At 40.1% G+C, this 21,514-nt stretch overlaps 1 protein-coding gene across 2 annotated transcripts in view; it reads right to left on the minus strand.

Moving 5' to 3' along the window:
- Abcb11 (ATP-binding cassette, sub-family B (MDR/TAP), member 11) overlaps positions 1-21,514 on the minus strand; it is a 104,335-nt gene that overhangs the window by 65,126 nt on the left and 17,695 nt on the right. For both annotated transcript variants that reach the window (NM_021022.3, NM_001363492.1), the window contains 4 exons: positions 20,425-20,663; positions 5,052-5,139; positions 3,098-3,231; positions 530-701 (listed from right to left, as the gene is read on the minus strand). In NM_021022.3, the coding sequence (NP_066302.2) occupies positions 530-701; positions 3,098-3,231; positions 5,052-5,139; positions 20,425-20,663 (633 nt within the window). The remainder of the gene's footprint in view (positions 1-529; positions 702-3,097; positions 3,232-5,051; positions 5,140-20,424; positions 20,664-21,514) is intronic.

Consider the following 21,514-nt stretch of genomic DNA (forward strand, 5'->3'; position numbering starts at 1 on the left):
AACTGAACTGGGGACGCGGCTGCAAAGCAAGAAATCTTTTTGGAGTACTCAATGCTGGTCTGACTGAATTTGTGCCATCTTGAACATTAGAGTATAGGGGGCATAGGGTCTGCTGGAGAGTGGGTGGGGACCAGGCATCAGGCTCCCTTGAACTGCTAGATAGCTCCCTTTGCTTCTCTGAGCTCCATTTATTGACTCTTATTGATGTTAGCATGTTCCTTCTTTGTAAGAATTAGAGATAGTGAGTGTGAAACCCCTGGCAAAATAGAAGATCCTAAATCCATACAGTAGACTTCTGTCCTCCAAATAACATTTACCTTACTAAAACATCGTTATGCACATGCTGTGGGTCATTATTTAATACTGAGGAGTAACCAAGCATTAGAAATCAATATAGTGATCATCACATTGACTATACTTGTTGAAGGCATCCACGAATCATGTTTTGGCCTTTTGGTGTAAATGTACATCTTTCCTTGAAGCGAAGTTAAAAAACAAAACAAAACAAAACAAAACAAAGCATTCTTACCAGACCTATGACGGCTGCCCCAATCCCAATGAGAGGACTGACAGCGAGAATCACCAAGGTTAATTTCCAACCCCTGTAGAACCCTAAAAGGAGCCCAGACAAAGCTGTCGACAGGCGCTGAAGGAAAAGGGCCATCTGGTCGGCAATGGCTTCATCAATTTTATTAATATCACTACAAATAAGAGAGGTGTAGATCAATACGACTGAATTCTGTCAGTTCACTTTCTCTTTCTCATATGCTGCTGTTCTGCTGTTACTCCTTAGTGAGAAGTGAGAACTCTGTCTCGCACCTTCCAGAATTTCTCACACCTTATAGTCAGTCAGCTGTGTGCATCTCAACTCTGCACACTGATGTGGATTCCAAACCTCTGGATCATTCCCAGGAAACACTTATATCACCTCATTACATAGCCATAGCAAAGAAATTAACTTGTATGTGTCTGTCTGTCTGTCTGCCTACCTGTCTATCTATAGATCTGTCTCTGTATCTGTCTGATCTCTCTGTCTTTCTCTTTCTGCCTCTGTGTGTGTGTGTGTGTGTGTGTGTGTGTGTGTGTGTGTGTGTGTGTGTCTGTGTCTGTGTCTGTGTCTGTGTCTGTCTGTCTGTCTATATTTATCATATTCTATTTATAGGCAGTAGAGAGAGACTGGTGGCATATAACACAGACTCTGGGACCACACTCTGAATTTGAATACAAGTTCTTCTTGGGAAAATTATTCAAGTTTCTGGGTATCGATTTTCTCAAATATAAAAAGATGATAGTAGCAGGTCCTGCCTTACAGTTCAGTAATTATATGCAAGCATATATAACAGTACTTAGTGTAACGAGCACCAATTTTTGCTACTTTGGATCACTTCTTTGCTTGCTAATTTTATGCCTCCTACCAGAATCAAGGTACTCTGGATCTTCAGAGCCGAGATGGAAAGTATTGTGGAATAGTGATTGAATATAATTGCATAAACCTGAGAGAATTGCCTTAATTTCTCGTCTGGATGGAGCAAATAGGTTGGTATTTAATAGCAAGAAGGAACTCAAGACATCGCCCAGAGGTTAACCATTGTATTCTAGTGGGGTTAAGCATCTGTTGATAGTCACAGAGAGTGGAGGGAAAGGCAGTGCTGGGCTCTAGACACCCAAACTTCCATTCTAACATCACTGGCAGACAGCATAAGCATGAGTTCTTGGCCTCTTATTCAAAGAACTAAAAATAGTGGTTCACGTAAAATTGCAAAAGAAGCAAGATAGCTTTGTTCAAACTGAAGTGATAGCACAGGGAATAGACTGTACAGGCCATATAGTACTCAGGGGCCCCATGCCTCATGTCCTGAGATCTGACTTCTGTGCGCTCTAAAGAAAAGAGAGGCTGGCTACTACGGGGAAATAGTTTGGATGGTATTTTTATTGATAGATTTTGACACTATTTATTCTTTCACACTAGACATGTCTCTTTCTATAATGCACCTGACTTTAATCATATGCATGGCCAGTTATTCACAAGCATAAGATGGTAGATAGAGGATCTTCCCTAAAGTTTGCCCAAGGACACAGTTTTGATTTACTGAGCAGATTCTCAAAGGCACTTCAAGCCCTTCTACTCTTTATACACAGATAGACTTTTGGTAGAAACTGTCCAAATATGATGGTTGTTAAGGTAAGAGAAACTTCTCCATTTTACAGAGATCTATAAGTGTAGTCGATACAGGAGGGAGTCTGGAGTTGTTAGGAATATTGTTCAGAGGTAGAGGGGTGTGTGTTTGTGTGTGTCCTGAAAGCAAAGAAGTTAGGCTGCCAGGTACATTGTTGTACAAGGGAGGCGATGTATATCCCAAACCTAACAGAGTCTCAAGTTACCAAGCGTTCCTGAGGCTTGCCTCCCTCATATCCTTCACAGTATATTTACAGACTTTGGCAGGGCTTCAAGTTCAGTTCAGGAGGGTCCAACTACTTTAAGCTGTCTTTAAGTCTGTTGTTTGCATAGTTTTTTGTTTGTTTGTTTGTTTGTTTGTTTTTAACTTTCTCAAGCTACTTTTAGAATTTATTTGGGGGTTTCTTTCTGTGCCTCCATAGACATAGCAAAAGAATGGTTTCTATGTGTGTTTTCCCCATGTGTGTTGTCTTATCCGTCTCTCAGTTTCACTGTATGTCAAATAACATCATATTTCTAAACCCTCTCCTGTAATAAGTCACACTTAACATTTGGACCAATGTTCTATACACAAATTCTAGTACCCTGTTATTTTTTAGGAACTATAGTTTAAGCTAATATCTATGAAAATGCCATGCCTATGAAAGTATAATTTATTTTTATTTATAAAACCAAGGTGTTATGTGACCCAGGCTGGCCTTGAATACCCTGTCTAGTCAACACTGGCCTCGAACTTCTGATCATCCTGCCTCCACCTCCCACCTACTGGACAGCCATGGGCAGTCATGCTTGCCAATCTACAAGACAGAGCAAATCAAAATGAAACTGAAAATTTTATCAAATTGTTACTTAACATAACCATGAGGGGTTCTTTTCGCAATCTAAATAAGATATTATAACTTAGTAGCACTTGCTACTTACTCAGAGAATCTTGAATTGAGCTCTCCCACAGAAGTGCAGTCAAACCATCCGATTTCCATTCTCATTATTCTCCGAAAGTAAAATTTCCTCATTTTCCTTATCTGACGAGCCCCAGTGATTACCCACAACCTTATCTGGAAACAAACAAAGGTGTGTTTAGCACTGTAGCACTAAACAGGTTAAACAGATTTGTCTATACTTTCTCCTATTTCTGAAAAATCGCACTTCCCGTGGTTATGGTTGGGACTAGCTGAAAAGAAGAGTGAAGGCGTTGACAAAGTGCCTCTCTTGGGCACTAGGGTATGAGCTCTGATACCCCTGCTAATGGGGAGGCCAGCTGACATTTGTGGGGGTGGCAAGGATCCAGCTTTAACTCTAATTCTGGCAGGAGGACAGGCTGCTGTCTTTGCATTTGACCTATTGGGCTTCACTGTCTCCATCAAGTGAAAGAAATTCACAACGCCCACACTAGAAAATGGATGATCTACATTCATTCACTTTGCGTAACCCTTCTCGGCTTTCTCCTTCTGTGTATACACCTCTAGGCATCCATGCACAGTGTTCAAGAAATGATTTGGTCAGGCTCTGGCAGAACCTCTCAGGGGACAGCTATACCAGGCTCCTATCAGCAAGTGCTTCTTGACATCAACAATAGCCACTGGATCCAGATGTGCTGGATCCCTAGGTGGGGCAGTCTCTTTCATTAAGTCTCTGCTCCACTCTTTGTCCCTGCATTTCTTTTTGACAGGAGGAATTCTGGATTATTATTTTTGAGGTGGGTGGGTGGCCCCACCCCTCAACTGGGGGCCATGCCTATCCACTGGATGTGGTCTCTACAGATTCTCTCTCCCCTTTGTTGTGTATTTCGGTTAATGTTCTCCCTGTTGACTCCTGGGAACCTCTTGGGTCTCTGACATCTGAAACTTCCTAGTGGCTACCCCCAATTCAGATGTACGCGGCCAAACATTGGACTGAGCTTGAACCCATGGCTCCAGCTGGATATGTAGCAGAAAATGGCCTTATCGGGCATCAATGGGAGGGGAGCCCCTTGATCCTGTGGAGGCTCAATAACCCAGCATAGGGGAATGCTAGAGCACTGAGGCAGGAGTGGATGGGTAGGTGGGGGAGCACCCTTATAAAGGCAAGGGGACGGGAGGGGATAGAGGGTTTGTGGAGGGGAAACTGGGAAGGGGGATAACATTTAAAATGTAAATAAATAAAATAACCAATAAAAAAGAAAAATTATGTGGGGACAATTTAAGCCAAAAGTCATGATCCAAGTAGATCTCATTTGCTGATGGATTTCCACTAATTTAAAAAAAAAAAAGGCATCATGAAAATGGAAGCCAGAATAAAAGATGGATCAGTTTCTCTTTAGAACTAATGCTAGCTGTTCTCATAGAATAAGTGAGATGGAGTGATCATTTCTTTTTTCTACAGAAGATAACAAAATGTGGAAGATTTCTCTTAGTTAATAAAATTTTTATCATCTAAGGCTAGAAAAAAAATGAGATTCAAAATTACAGAATTTGGACTAGAAGGACACTTGGTTAGGCTTCGGCAAAGAAAGAGGAAAAAAAACTGTTAGGAAAATAGATTTTGCTTTCTTGATCTCTCCTCAAAGTCTGGTTCTCTCCATAATCCTCAGCTCTAGCCTACAGACACTAACTACTTCACTGAGAAGAGCAAGGCAGATGGGGGAGATCAGACAGGCAGCAACTTAGCAGGAAATGTCTACCCCTCCCTTCCCCACCCTCACCCCATCCAAACCCACCCCTGGTGGTTGCACATGCCCACTTTTCCTGCCTGCATGCCCTGTTCTCTGCACAATGACTGCTCGGCTGTCGGAACCTTCCCCACTCTCTCAGAGCTTTCATATGCAGAACTGAGTATTTCATCGTGGTGTCTTCAAAGCCAGATGTCTGTCTGTTACTAGAACGGAGGTGCTACTAACTTGAAAGTATCCTAGGATAAGGACAGCCACACCAACTCCTGCGTAGATGCCAGAAAATTTGATGACTTCGCTGTTAATGTCCACCAACCTTAAAAAGAAGGAAAAGTACTGAGATTTACAAGTAGGATCCAGGTATCAAAGGTTGTATTGGTAGATTTAGAGGGCTTTGAAATAAACTTGCTATACATTTCTATTAAATGCATGCAGAGAAAAGTTTTAACAAGCCAGTTGTGCTGTCTGGAAAGACAATTCTAGAAAGAAGTGAGCTGTCAATGAAGAGCTTACCGTTGGGAAGGTAAACCAGATTTTCACCTTCTCCATCCCAGAATGGCATTTTAAAAACGTGTTTGTCATATTCTTACTGGGGAGATGGCCCTTCCCCATTAGCCCTAGCTTTCTGCTGGTTACATCCCTTAAAGTTTTTCTTACTAGGGTTAGTTCAGAAATTGAAAGAAATACTTGCAGGGGAATCCTAAGATGTGTCCTTCCCTTCCTCGGAGCTGTCATGCTATGACACAGGGACTTGGCTTGGTGAACCAGGAAAGGGGTGGGGAGGTGGGGGAGATACTCTAAAACTGCTTTCAGGAAATAAGGGACTTTTGTAGTCAGAGAAATAGCAAGTTGTTTTGTTTTGTTTTGTTTTGTTTTGTTTTGTTTTATGGCAATGCTGGTCTAAATGACAGGGATCCTGTTTATTTAGGAAAGGAAAGAAGACGGAAGAGGAAAAGTTCTTTTTAGTGAGCATGCACTCATACTGCATGATTTATGGGGTCTACCTTCCTCTGATAACCTGAGCTTCTCTTTCATAGAAAGGAAGGACCATTTTCTCTTTTGTGGGTTGTGCTTCACATTTCAAGTATAGAATCTCAGGGTTTGGCCTAGAACATAGAAGTGATCTCATATACAGTCATAAAAATTGATAGTTTAAAAAAATATTTAAGTCAGTAGGTCTTTTGGGTTCACTTTCTTTAGTGTTTACTTTTACCTCTGCCCCTCAAAGCCCTAGTTGCCCCAATATCATACCAGAATTCATCTGTTCTCCATTGAATTCCTTTCATCCTTACTTTAAAAAAAATAGGCATACTTACTTTTGTGGACATATTTCTTAGTAATGTCTAACCTCCATCAATAGTAAGCAGTCTCTGTTGCTACAGTTACAATGGATTTTGACATTTGGTAGCTTATTTTGTTTTCAATGAATTTAGTTCTGCTCTTTTGCCTTTCAATACAAATTTTAAAGGAATCTTGCTAATACTGTAATTAAAGTAAGTGTCCAACAATTCCTCAGTGAAGAAAATACAGCGTATGTGATGGTTTGTATAAGCTCGGTCCAGAGAGTGGCACTAGTAGTAGGTGTGGCCTTGTTGGAGTAGGTGTGTCACTGTGGGCCTGGGCTTTAAGATCTCATCCTAACTGCCTGGAAGCCAGTCTTTCACTATCAGTCTTCAGATGAAGCCTAGAACTCTCAGCTCTTCCTGTGCCATGCTTGCTTGGATGCTGCCATGTTCCTGCCTTGATGATGATGGACTGAACCTCTGAACCTGTAAGCTAGCCCCAATTAAATGTTGTCCTTTTAAGAGTTGCCTTGGTCATAGTGTCTGTTCACAGCAGTAAAACCCTAACTAAGGCAGTATACATATACAATGGAATACTATTCAGACTTTAAAAGGAAGGGGACAACTTGTCATTTAAAAGCCCAGCATAGGAAGTGGTATCATACAATCTCACTTACACAGAAAGTCTGAAAAAGTGGAAACCACAGGAAAGAATGAAGTACTGGTATCCAGGAACTAGGAGTGATGAGAACAGAATTTTATCAAAAGATAGAAACTGTTCAATTCCCAGAAACCACATGGTGACTCACAACTGTCTGTAATGGGCATCTCAAGTTGTCTTCTGGTGTGTCTGAAGACAGTGACAGTATAAACACATATATGAAATAAATAAATCTTTTTTTTTTAAGATAGAACCGTTGGTAGCAAGGGGAACAAGTGTAAAAGTTGTATTGCACAGCACACCACAGTTAGTGATGGTGTCTTTGTATCTGAGAAATGCTGAAGGAAGGATTTTAAACGTTTTTATCACAGATGGATGTTGCTAGGGCTGGAGAGATGGCTCAGAGGTTAAGAGCACTGACTGCTTTTCCAGAGGTCCTGAGTTCAATACCCAGCAACCACATGGGGGCTCACAACCATCTATAATGGGATCGGATACCCTCTTCTGGTGTGTAAATCTTTTTAAAAAATGTATGTTATGGAGGGACCCATGGCTCCAGCTACATATGTAGCAGAGGATGGCCTTATCTGGCATCAATGGGAGGGGAGGCTCTTGGTCCTGTGGAGGCTTGATGCCCCAACATAGGGGGATGCTAGAGAGGTGAGGTGGGAGTGGGTGAGTGGGTGGAGGAGCATCCTCATAGAGGCAAAGGGGATGGGGATGGGATGGGGGTTGTGGAGGGGAAACCAGGAAGGGTGATATCATTTGAAATGTAAAAGAATAAAACGATTATAAAAATGTATGTTTTTTGTATAATTATACAGTATGTATAATGATATAAGTGTTAACTAGGGTACACTCCACAATGTATACATATGTCAAAACACCTCATTCTACATGCAATTTTAGAGTAATTAACTTAAAATTTTTATCCAAGGTATTAGCAACCAGAACAGATCTAAATCCTGTAAAGAAACTGAATCAACAATCAAAAACACTCAGCAAGGTAAAACTCAAGACTAGATGGCTTCACTGGGAATTTTACCAAATAGTTAAATATTAATACTATTTATTTTAAGACTTAAAAAAATACTTGAAAGAAACACTTCCAATTTCGTTCTTTGAGTTCAGTGTTGATTACCTGGTTCTAAAATAATACAAAAAATGCCTAGTAGTACACGCTGATATGTCTAGTGGCTATAGTCACAAAACTCTCAACAGCTAGAAGACTGGGGAATGCTGAGTTGCTAAAGTGCTTGCCACATCAGCATAAGGACCTGACTTTGGTCCCCACGATTCACATAAAAGCGACCTACAGCTGCATGTACCTGTAACCCCAGCACTGGGAAGGCAGAGGCAGGAGGACCTTTGGCACCTTCTGCCCAGCTATTGCAGCAGAATCCATAAGCTCTGGGTTCAATGAAAGGTCCAAACTCACATGAAATAACTAGTGAGTTCTCGGTGTCCCAGCAAAGACCTTCACACCTATCCTTGTACAAATGACCCTGGTTACACTCAGTGGGTCCCAAAGCAAAAACAAATAAGCAAACAAAAACCAAAACCAAAAAGCCATCAAATGGGACCAGCACATAATGGCAGTCGGGGAAAGGGAGGGCAGGAATATAAGAAGAAGAACTGAGTATGCAAGAATGGGTATACCCAGAGTGTATTACATATATATATATATATATATATATATATATATAATTCTTACAGCATAGATTAATTTTAAAACATAAATAAAAATAAGGTGGAGGGTGATTGACAAAGATATCTAATAATGACCTCTGCTCTCTATACACACCGTACATATACAAGTTCACAAACACTGATGTGTACACATACACAGAAATGCACACACACACACACACACACACACACACACACATATCCTAAAGAAAACATTGACAAATTAATTCTTAGAGCAAATGAACAGGACCATCCATCATTACTAAATACAATATATCCCTGGTGACTTAACATATGAAAATCAATCAGTCATATAGGTCATATGAATACTATAATGCACCAAAAAAAAAAAAAACCCTCGTGGTCTTCATAATACAGAAGTTTTTGGGCAAAACTCAGTACTGCTTAAGGATTAAAAACTCCTCAAACAAGGAATAGAAGACACCCCCCTCCCCCCATTATAATAAAAGGGAGTTGAAACCCATTTTAGCTAGTACCATTCTCAATGGGAAAACACTTCAGGAAAAAGAGAAAGTGCACACTCACACAGATCCTGTTCAATGCTGTATAGGAAGACTAGCTCAGAGCAATTAGACAGAAAAAAAAATAAAACTAAGAAAATACATCTTCTTATTAGAAATGAAATACTCTTGTTTCCATTTATCAGATGACATGACCTTATATAGAAAGTTCTAGAGAATCCAGTAGAAACCTATCAGCACGAATGAATAGCAGAACTGAATTTTAGAAGCCAAAATCAGCACAAGTAATAAATTGTAAATCTATGTAACAACAGTGAAAATCTGACCAAGGAATCCAGAAGGTAAGTTAGCCTATAAGAGCACCAAAAGGAATGGAATACCTAGCAAACAAATTTAATAGTACAAAATGTATATTATGAAAATTATAAAACCCTGTTGTAGATGACTTCAATAACTGAATTCCAGAGAACAATATTCTCACAGGTTGATTTATAGAGTCAGTGCAACCCCTTGTATGCTGCCTTATTTCTTTACAGAAGTTAAATATACTAGGCCTCAAAATTATATAAAATATACTAAAGGCCCAGAATGAAAAAGAACCAAGTTGAGAGGATAGGTGTCTGCCCGGCCCGGGAGGGCTTTGCATGAACATCTGTGGAAGACATCTTGGTTCTGGGACTCCACCAAGAATAGTCTGCACAGCTGAGAGTGTGGACTACAGAAGCTAACAGCTTCTGGGACAGGCGGGAGCCACAGAGCTTCTGAGGCAGCCCCCTTTTCAGGCTCCAGACATCTGGGCACCTTCCCTGCCAGAGGAAAGGTGTCCGCCCTGCTGGAGAGGGCTTTGCAGGAGCACCTAGGGGAGCTATCTTAGTTCCAGGATCCTTCTGAAACTAGTCTATGCAGGTGAGAGTGTGGACTACAGAAGCTAACAGCTTCTGTGACAGGCCAAAGCAACACAGCTTGTGGGACAGGGCCTGTTTTGGGCCTTCATCTTTGGCCAGGAGGGAGGTCCGAACGCCAGATATCTGTGCACCTTCCCTGTAAGAGGAGAGCTTGCCTGCAGAGAGGGATCTGACCACTGAAACTCAGAGAAGAGAGCTAGTCTTCCAGGTCTGCTGATAGAGGCTAACAGAATCACCAGAGGAACAATCTCTAAACAGAGACAACTATAACAACTAACTCCAGAGATTACCAGATGGCGAAAGGTAAACGTAAGAATCTTACTAACAGAAACCAAGACCACTCATCATCATCAGAACCCAGCATTTCCACTTCGCCCAGTCCAGGGCACCCCAACACACCCGAAAAGCTAGACCCGGATTTAAAAGCATATCTCATGATGATGGTAGAGGACATCAAGAAGGACTTAAATAACTCACTTAAAGAAATACAGGAGAACACTGCTAAACAGGTAGAAGACATTAAAGAGGAAGCACAAAAATCCCTTAAAGAATTGCATGAAAACACAAACAAACAGGTGATGGAATTGAATAAAACCATCCAAGACCTAAAAAGGGAAGTAGACACAATAAAGAAAACCCAAAGTGAGGCAACGCTGGAGATAGAAACCCTAGGAAAGAAATCTGGAACCATAGATGCCAGCATCAGCAACAGAATACAAGAGATGGAAGAGAGAATCTCAGGTGCAGAAGATTCCATAGAGAACATCGGCACAACAATCAAAGATAATGGAAAATGCAAAAAGATCCTAACTCAAAACATCCAGGAAATCCAGGACACAATGAGAAGACCAAACCTACGGATAATAGGAGTAGATGAGAAGGAAGATTTTCAACTCAAAGGACCGGCAAATATCTTCAACAAAATTATAGAAGAAAACTTCCCAAACCTAAAGAAAGAGATGCCCATAAACATTCAAGAAGCCTACAGAACTCCAAATAGACTGGACCAGAAAAGAAACTCCTCCCGACACATAATAATCAGAAAAACAAATGCACTAAATAAAGATAGAATATTAAAAGCAGTAAGGTAAAAAGGTCAAGTAACATATAAAGGCAAGCCTATCAGAATTACACCAGATTTTCACCAGAGACTATGAAAGCAAGAAGAGCCTGGACAGATGTTATACAGACACTAAGAGAACACAAAGGCCAGCCCAGGCTACTATACCCAGCCAAACTTTCAATTACCTTAGATGGAGAAACAAAAGTATTTCATGACAGAACCAAATTCACACATTATCTTTCCATGAATTCCACCCTTCAAAGGATAATAACAGAAAAAAACAATACAAGGACAGAAACCATGTCCTAGAAAAAGCAAGAAGGTAATCCCTCAACAAACCAAAAAGAAGATAGCCACAAGAACAGAATGCCAACTTTAACAACAAAAATAATTGGAAGCAACAATTACTTTTCCTTAATATCAATGGACTCAACTCCCCAATAAAAAGACATAGACTAACAGACTGGCTACACAAACAGGACCCAACATTTGGCTGCTTACAGGAAACCCATCTCAGGGAAAAAGACAGATACTACATCAGAATGAAAGGCTGGAGAACAATTTTCCAAGCAAATGGTCTGAAGAAACAAGCTGGACTTGCCATTCTAATATCTAATAAAATCGACTTCCAACCCAAAGTCATAAAAAAAGACAAGGAGGGGCACTTCATACTCATCAAAGGTAAAATCTTCCAAGAGGAACTCTCAATTCTGAATATCTATGCTCCAAATACAAGGGTAGCCACATTCATTAAAGAAACTTTAGTAAAGCTCAAAGCACACATTGCACCTCACACAACAATAGTGGGAGACTTCAACACACCACTTTCACCAATGGACAGATCATGGAAACAGAAACTAAACAGTGACACAGTGAAACTAACAGAAGTGATGAAACAAATGGATCTAACAGATATCTACAAAACTTTTTATCCTAAAACAAAAGGATATACCTTCTTCTCAGCACCTCATGGTACCTTCTCCAAAATTGGCCACATAATTGGTCACAAAACAAGCCTCAACATATACAAAAATATTGAAATTGTCCCTTGCATCCTATCATATCACCATGGACTAAAGCTGATCTTCAATAACAAAATAAATAATAGAAAGCCAACATTCACATGGAAATTGAACAACACTCTTCTCAATGATACCTTGGTCAAGGAAGGAATAAAGAAAGAAGTTAAGGACATTTTGGAGTTTAATGAAAATGAAGCCACAACATACCCAAACTTATGGGACACAATGAAAACATTTGTAAGAGGGAAACTCATAGCTCTGAGTGCCTCCAAAAAGAAACTAGAGAGAGCACACATTAGCAGCTTGAAAACACACCTAAAAGCTCTAGAACAAAAGGAAGCAAATTCACCCAAGAGGAGTAGATGGTAGGAAATAATCAAACTCAGGGGCAAAATCAACCAAGTGGAAACAAGAAGAACAATTCAAAGAATCAACCAAACAAGGAGCTGGTTCTTTGAGAAAATCAACAAGATAGATAAACCCTTAGCCAGACTCACTAGAGGGCACAGGGAAAGCATCCTAATTAACAAAATCAGAAATGAAAAGGGAGACATAACAACAGATCCTGAAGAAATCCAAAACACCATCAGATCCTCTACAAAAGGCTATACTCAACAAAACTGGAGAACCTGGATGAAATGGACAAATTCCTAGACAGATACCAGGTGCCAAAGTTAAATCAGGATCAAGTTAACAATCTAAACAGTCCCATATCCCCTAAAAAAATAGAAGCAGTCATTAATAGTCTCCCAACCAAAAAAATCCCAGGACCAGATGGGTTTAGTGCAGAGTTCTATCAGACCTTCAAAGAAGATCTAATCCCAGTTCTTCACAAACTATTCCACAAAATAGAAGCAGAAGGTACTCTACCCAACTCATTCTATGAAGCCACAATTACTCTGATACCTAAACCACAAAAAGACCCTACAAAGATAGAGAACTTCAGACCAATTTCCCTTATGAATATCGATGCAAAAATCCTCAATAAAGTTCTTGCTAACCGAATCCAAGAACACATCAAAATAATCATCCATCCTGACCAAGTAGGTTTCATCCCAGGGATGCAGGGATGGTTCAATATACAGAAATCCATCAACGTAATCCAGTATATAAACAGACTCAAAGACAAAACCCACATGATCATCTCGTTAGATGCGGAGAAAGCATTTGACAAAATACAACACCCATTCATGATAAAAGTCTTGGAAAGATCAGGAATTCAAGGCCCATACCTAAACACAATAAAAGCAATCTACAGCAAACCAGTAGCCAACATCAAAGTAAATGGTGAGAAGCTGGAAGCAATCCCACTAAAATCAGGGACTAGACAAGGCTGCCCACTTTCTCCCTACCTCTTCAACATAGTACTTGTAGTCCTAGCCAGAGCAATTAGACAACAAAAGGAGATCAAGGGGATACAAATTGGAAAGGAAGAAGTCAAAATATCACTTTTTGCAGATGATATGATAGTATATATAAGTGACCCTAAAAATTCTACCAGAGAACTCCTAAACCTGAGAAACAGCTTCAATGAAATGGCTGGATTTAAAATTAACTAAAACAAGTCAATGGCCTTTCTGTACACAAAGGATAAACAGGCTGAGAAAGAAATTAGGGAAACAACACCGTTCTCAATAGTCACAAGTAATATAAAATACCTTGGCGTGACTCTAACTAAGGAAATGAATGATCTGTATGATAAGAACAAGTCTCTGAAGAAAGAAATTAAAGAAGATCAATATAGTAAAAATAGCTATCTTGCCAAAAGCAATCTACAGATTCAATGCAATCCCCATCAAAATTCCAACTCAATTCTTCAACGAATTAGAAAGGGGAATCTGCAAATTCATCTGGAGTAACAAAAAACCTAGGATAGCAAAAACCCTTCTCAAGGATAAAAGAAGCTCTGGTGGAATCACCATGCCTGACCTAAAGCTGTACTGCAGAGCAATTGTGATAAAAACTGCATAGTACTGGTATATCGACAGACAAGTAGAACAATGGAATAGAATTGAAGACCCAGAAATTAACCCACACACCTATGGTCACTTGATCTTTCACAAGGGAGCTAAAACCATCCAGTGGAAAAAAGACAGCATTTTCGACAAGTGGTGCTGGCACAACTGGCAGTTATCATGTAGAAGAATGTGAATTGATCCATTCCTATCTCCTTGTACTAAGGTCAAATCTAAGTGGATTAAGGAACTCCACATAAAACCAGAGACACTGAAACTTATAGAGGAGAATGTAGGGAAAAGCCTCGAAGATATGGGTACAGGGGAAAAATTCCTGAATAGAACAGCAATGGTTTGTGCTCTAAGATCAAGAATCAACAAATGGGACCTCATAAAATTGCAAAGCTTCTGCAAGGCAAAAGACACTGTCAATAAGACAAAAAGGCCACCAACAGATTGGGAAAGGATCTTTACCTATTCTAAATCAGATAGGGGACTAATATCCAGTATATATAAAGAACTCAAGAAGTGGACTCCAGAAAATCAAATAACCCCATTAAAAAATGGGGTCCAGAGCTAAACAAAGAATTCTCACCCGAGGAATACAAAATGGCTGAGAAGCACCTGAAAAAATGTTCAGCATCCTTAATCATCAGGGAAATGCAAATCAAAACAACCCTGAGATTCCACCTCACACCAGTCAGAATGGCTAAGATCAAAAATTCAGGTGACAGCAGATGCTGGTGAGGATATGGAGAAAGAGGAACACTCCTCCACTGTTGGTGGGATTGCAAGCTTGTACAACCACTCTGGAAATCAGTCTGGTGGTTCCTCAGAAAATTGGACATAGTACTACTGGAGGATCCAGCAATACCTCTCCTGGGCATATATCCAGAAGATGCCCCAACCGGTAAGAAGGACACATGCTCCACTATGTTCATAGCTGCCTTATTCATAATAGCCAGAAGCTGGAAAGAACCTAGATGCCCCTCAACAGAGGCATGGATACAGAAAATGTGGTACATTTACACAATGGAGTACTACTCAGCTCTTAACAAGAATGAATTTATGAAATTCCTAGGCAAATGGATGGACCTGGAGGGCATTATCCTGAGTGAGGTAACCCAATCACAAAAGAACTCAACTGATATGTACTCACTGATAAGTGGATATTAGCCCAGAAATGTAGAATACCCAGGATATAAGTTACAATTTGCAAAACACATGAAACTCATGAAGATCCAAGACCAAAGTATGGACACTTTGCCCCGTCTTAGAATTGGGAACAAAACATGCATGGAAGGAGTTACAGAGACAAAGTTTGGAGCTGAGATGAAAGGATGGATCATCTAGAAACTGCCATATCCTGGGATCCATCCCATAATCAGCCTCCAAACGCTGACACCTTTGCAAACACTAGCAAGATTTTGCTGAAAGGATCCAGATATAGCTGTCTCTTGTGAGACTATGTTGGGGCCTAGCAAACACAGAAGTGTATGCTCATAGTCAGCTATTGGATGGATCACAGGGTCCCCAATGGAGGAGCTAGAGAAAGTACCCAAAGAGCTAAAGGGATCCGCAACCCTATAGGTGGAACAACAATATGAACTAACCAATACCACCCCCATCCCCCACCCCCTACCCCCCTAGGGCTCGTGACTCTAGCTGCATATGTATCCGAAGATTGCCTGGTCGGCCATCAGTGGAAAGAGAAGCCCATTGGTTGTGCAAACTTTATATGCCTCAGTACAGGGGAACGCCAGGGCCAAGAAGTGGGAGTGGGTGGGGGAGTGGGTGGGGGAGTTGGTGGGGGAGCATGTGGGGACTTTTGGGATAGCATTGGAAATATAAATGAAATAAATACCTAATTAAAAAACAGAAAAAGAACCAAGTTTGTAGACTCATACTTCTTGATCTCAGATACTCCTACAAAGCTATAGCAGTTAAAAAGGTGCTGTTAGTTAAAAATAAGTGTATATATAGACATGAAGGAATCAAGAGCCCAGAAATAAACCCTGATGTTTAGCATGAATTGATTTTGATATGGGTTCTGATACTATTTAACGTGAAAAATAAATTAAGTTGAAATAGTCTTAGTAACAAATGATGTTAAGTGATTGACTATGTAAAAATTTGAATCATCAAAGTCCTTTCTCCTACCATAGAGAAAATTTACTCAACGTGAACCACAGATCAAAATATAGAAGTAGAACTATAAAAGTCTTTTAACAAAAAACACAGGTTTGCATTTTCATGACCTTGAACAGTTTCTTAGATGATGCCAAAACCAAAAGAATCAAAACAAGAAAAGAAATAGAGTAAGGGTCACCAAAATTAAAGCTTTAGGGCTTAAAGAGCCACTATCCGTAGACTGAAAAGATAACCTAAAGAATGGTAAAATTTTAAGGAAATCCTACATTTGGTAAAGAACTTATAACTAGAAAAATGTACTCTTACAACTCAATAAGAAGAAGACACTTAATCCAGTTTGGTAAAATTTGGTAAAATTTAAATAGACACTGTTTCTAAGGAACATAAGCCAATGGCCAATAGGAATGTAGAAAGATCTCTGGTGTTATTTGCCATCAAGGCAATGTGTAGGGATGAGATGCTACTTCATATTCACCAGGATGGCACAGCACGACTTTCCTGCCATTGCTATAACAGAGTCCCAAACACTTGGTGACTCAACTCCTCCTCAAGGCCAGAAGTCTGAAAGCTTTCCCGGGCCTACGTTGTTGTGTAGAGAAAGTTGTACTACAGACTCAACAATGTCCAGAGGCTCTAGGGCAGAATCTCTCTTGCCTCTTCTGGAAGGTGACTTGACAATCTGATCCTGGCTTTCCTGTCACCTGCCTCTCCTCCCTGTAGTGGGGTCTCACTCCACCTCTATTAAAACCAACGATTGCATTAGAGTGCCCCTATGTAATTCAGGAACATCTCTTCCACCTGCAAATACTGATTTTTTTTCTGTTTTGTGTGTGTGTGTGTGTGTGTGTGTGTGTGTGTGTGTGTGTGTGTGTGAGTGTGTGTGTGTGTGTGTGTGTGTGTAGGGTATGGTAGGAAGAGGTTCAAGATTGAACCCCGGTTGACCTGGTACTCCAATGAGGATCAAGTAGCCTTGAACTCACAGCAGTCTTCCAACCTCAGCCTCCCAAGTGCTGGGATTACAGACATGTGCCACAAAGCCCATCTTAGATCCTTAATTTAGTCATACCACTTGCTTAGACTCTTTTTTCCATATTCATAGGTTACAGGGATTAGAACCAGGACATCACAGGGAGTGATTTAATCTACTATAAACACTATCAAAATAAAGATAACAGTTGTTAGTGAAAGTTAGAAGATTATAACCTCATATACCACGAGGGAGAACACAAATGCTACAGACACTTTGATAGTAGTCTGACAGTTCCTCCAGGATTACATGGGAATGACCGGGCAACTCTGTTTTGACCTATGGAACTATAGAAACGAAGCCATATGTCCAAAGCAGTATTATTTACAATAGCGAAAGAAAGCAGGAAAAATTAAAATTACAACCAATGGAGGAATAAGATGAAATAAAACATTATGACCAAATAGCAAAGTGTTCACAAATAAAAATAAAATACTGATTCGTGCTACAATATAGAAGAACTTCAAAAACATTATGCTGTTTTTAAAAATCCAGACCTAAAGGGCCACATGTTTCATGACTCTATTTATATGATCTCTCACAAAAAATCAATCACTGTTGCCCAGACGTGACAGATGGGAAGTTAGGGAGCTTTAGGTAGAGCACAGATTTCTGAAATCAGTTTGAGAACATAGCCTCAGATTTCTATATGAGGGGTGTCCACATGGGGGGCAGCTGAGAAAACAGTTCTCCAGTGGTGGTGTGGTCTGCTCTCACAGGACTGCAAAGGTTTGTATTATCCAATATTCACAATCATGTGTGTTTGTGTGTGTGTGTGTGTGTGTGTAGTGCCTTCCAAACTGAACTACAGTCTATGTGGCCAAAAGAATATACCAGAAATTGCAAAGAACCAAATGAACTGCCCGAAAGAACTGACTAAGAACTATGTCTAAAAGTTTATCTCTACCATCCACCCAACAGCTTAAAGACATATGAAATATGATATAGTAAAAGCACACAAACATCTCCTGCCACAGCTTGCACACATACGTCACTAAGTTATTGGCTTGTCTTACAGATCAACTCATCTATCATCCTAGGTAACAATATTGTATCCTTAACAATAAGCTTTTCCAAGAAAGGATCTTGAAAGTGTTGGGTAACTCGGGAGGTATTTTAACCATGGACACATGAGAAATGTTCTCTCCCTGTTGCTGGGATCCACCCAACTCCACGTTCACAATGATCTCACCCCACAAAAGATAAAGGAATAAATAACAGTACGCACAGCTGTGGCTACCATAACACATCATGAAAGTATTTACCTTGTCAACAAGTTCCTGGTAAAGGGATAATCTAAGAAAGGTATGCCCTAATCCATTTCAGCTTACTCATACTTTAAATGAGGAAGACAAACGACCATTTTGAATGCTTCATCTACTTATTGTACTTTACCAAAAGCTCACTTAAATATTTGTGTCCTGTGAACTCAGCGGAGGCCATTGTTCTTCTGAGAGCTTCAGTTTGCAATGTTTATTCAGTTCCAGGTATAAGGCCCAGGAAGAATGAGCCAATGAGTGGTAGTAGCAACAGGGGATTCTTTGCTTATCAAGGTGATGGAAACACCAAAGCTAGATTCATTCTTCGATTCATCTAACAAATGTCTACAGGTGGCTAAGACCCTGGAAATGTCTCCCAGTATGACCTCTCTAACTTTTATCTTCATGATTTAATGGCCCAGTGTTACCAGTGGCTCTGGTGATATCACACTCAGAAAAGTAGTTCATTTCTGCCCTCCAACAGAAATGAAGAGCTCTAAAGGGCTCATTGAAATCAGTCTCGTCATAGGAAATGCAGAGTCTCTCAGAAGAAAATATCCTTGTAAACTTAGAGAAACATACAAATTCAAATGCCAGCACATTTATTTCCAATAATCTGGCTTGCTAATTTTTAAATTTACTTTTAAAAATGTGTATGTGTGGTACGTGCAAATATATACATATATATGTATATATGTATAGATACACACATATGCATGTATGTAAGAGATGAGCACGTATATTTTCACCTTAATTTTTGAGACAAGGTCTCTCACTACTCCTCTAGCTAAAGGATTGAAAGGATTGACTAGGCTGACTGGCCACCAAGCTTTGGAAACTTTCTTGTCTCTTCTTGCCCTCTCCGTTAGCTCTGGAGTCACAGATGCAGGCTCAGTCACAGATGCAGGCTCTGTCATTCTTCATTTTATGTGGGTGCCGGGGATCTTACATTTGTGAGCCCTGCACCCACTAAAGGATCTCTCCAGTCTCTGCTTATTCATTTTAAAGGATAACTTTGTGTATTACATAGAATTTTATGTTTTCTCATCACCCAGCACTCACTAGTTTGTAACTAATATTTTATAAAAGACCATTGAGTGAATGACAGTCTGAGTGACTAACCAAAGTTCTACAAAATAAGGATGTGACTCATAGGACAGTGTGTCCTTCCCTGATGCTTCTACACATTCATGTTACTTAGTTGACATTCAAATTTTTTTGATTGAAGCAGTGAAAAATCCTCAAAGTAGATGATATTATGGAAAAATTTTAATGATTTAGAAAGACCCAGTTTAAACCAACCCTGTCCACATTTCAGTAATTAATATGAAAAATAAAGATGTATTTGAGAAAGCCATCCAAGTGTCTTTCTAGGCAGGATATGCTCTGCCTTTGAGTCATGAACCCGAGCACAGGGACTCATACATACCAATGAACTTGGTCCTGTATCCAAAGCAGCATTAGGCAGGTACAAAGTCAGAGCCACAACAGTGAGTCAGCCCACATGTACTACAGACTCAGTGATTACAAAGTGGGCTGTTGGGCGTGTCACAGAGACAACTCTGGCACAGTGACCGACCTTGTCTGATTTCCATAATGTTCTGCCTAGTTCTTCAGGGCTACCTTCTTTGTCATAGGTGCAGCCCTCTTGATGAAAACTTAACTAACTATTCGCTAGAACTATTGATTCATATTCCTCTAATATAGCATGCTCATGAAACACATGGACAGAAAACAAAGCCAAGGGGTAAAAAGAAAAAAGAAAAAAAAAGGCAGGGGTGGTGAGCAGAAAGGAGCTTTTGTCCAGGAGACTCAAGTGAAATTCAATTATCTTCTTAGTGGTCGTAAGTATGGATATTGTCATGTGTGGACTTTTAGTGAGCCAAGTAGTCAATTGTTGATGTAGGTATTTGATTAGCAAGGTCTGTTGATGCTTTGAAACCTGGAAGGATGGAAATAGCTACAAAGTTAAAGAATTTTATCAATATGGGTAAGTTTGTTTTTCTATTCTTCTGTACTAAATGCCACTTCCAACTCAGTCGGTATTGTCTTTGGATGTTTTGAATTATAATTTAAGGTGTAACAAAAAAGAAAAGTAGCTTACCCACAGCTTGTTCCGTTTGTCATGTTCTGGTTGAAGGAGCTGTTGATCCATACAATGGTGTTATTCATACACACTTTTTCTGGAATACTGAGTTCTTGTCTTTCAATGTCATATTCAACAAAAATATCTGTCAGTATACCAAACACAATAATCATGCCTGGCTGGGCCATTCCATGGAGCAATGCGCACACACTTCCCATAAACATCAGCCAGTTGTCTTTTGATGAAGAAAATCGAAACTTGAAAAACAAAGGGTTCAGAGATTATCTATATGTAAAAAGCACATGGGAGATGGGGTGGGGGGATGGGCAGGAGGGCTATTTAATTTCACCTCTATTCTGTTAAACAACATTCAACACCAGGTGCTTGTGGGGGTCATCTCTGAGCAGTTGTCTTCACACTAATTATGTAAAAGTACTAGCTATCAATTGTCTAAAACATCAGATCCTTATATTACGCCCAAATCTTTGAGCCTCTTCTCCTCAGACCAGGAGCTGACTTTACTACCTTCCAAGTCTTCATCACAGATGCCATTACCAGGTAGACATACTGAGTGAACATTTAACAGCGCAGGAAGTTGCCTCTCAGCTCTGAGAACCCATCCGGACAACAGGCAAATTGTTGCTTAAAAATGCTCCATCCTAAACGGTGGTGGCACACCCCTTTAATCCCAGCACTCCGGAGCCAGAGGCAGGCAGATCTCTGAGTTGGAGGCCAGCCTAGTCTACAGAGCAAATTCCAGGGCAGGCAAGGCTACAGAAAAACACTATTTTGGAGAAAGAGAGAAAGAAATAAAGAGAGAGAGAGAGAGAGAGAGAGAGAGGGAGGGAGGGAGGGAGGGAGAGAGGGAGGGAGGGAGGGAGGGAGGGAGGGAGGAAGGAAGGAAAGAAAGAAAGAAAGAAAGAAAGAAAGAAAGAAAGAAAGAAAGAAAGAAAGAAAGAAAGAAAGAAAGAAAGAGGAAATGCCTGCATCCTATACAAATTTGTGGTAGATATATAAGCTATGGAATTTCTAAAGACTTCTCATAACAATGTATATATGTGATCTATTGCCCTGGGAGTTACTGTAAAGGCTTTCCTTATTAAGATTA

This window comes from Mus musculus, chromosome 2 (genome assembly GCF_000001635.26).
Source record: "Mus musculus strain C57BL/6J chromosome 2, GRCm38.p6 C57BL/6J".
NCBI classification, from domain to species: domain Eukaryota; kingdom Metazoa; phylum Chordata; class Mammalia; order Rodentia; family Muridae; genus Mus; species Mus musculus.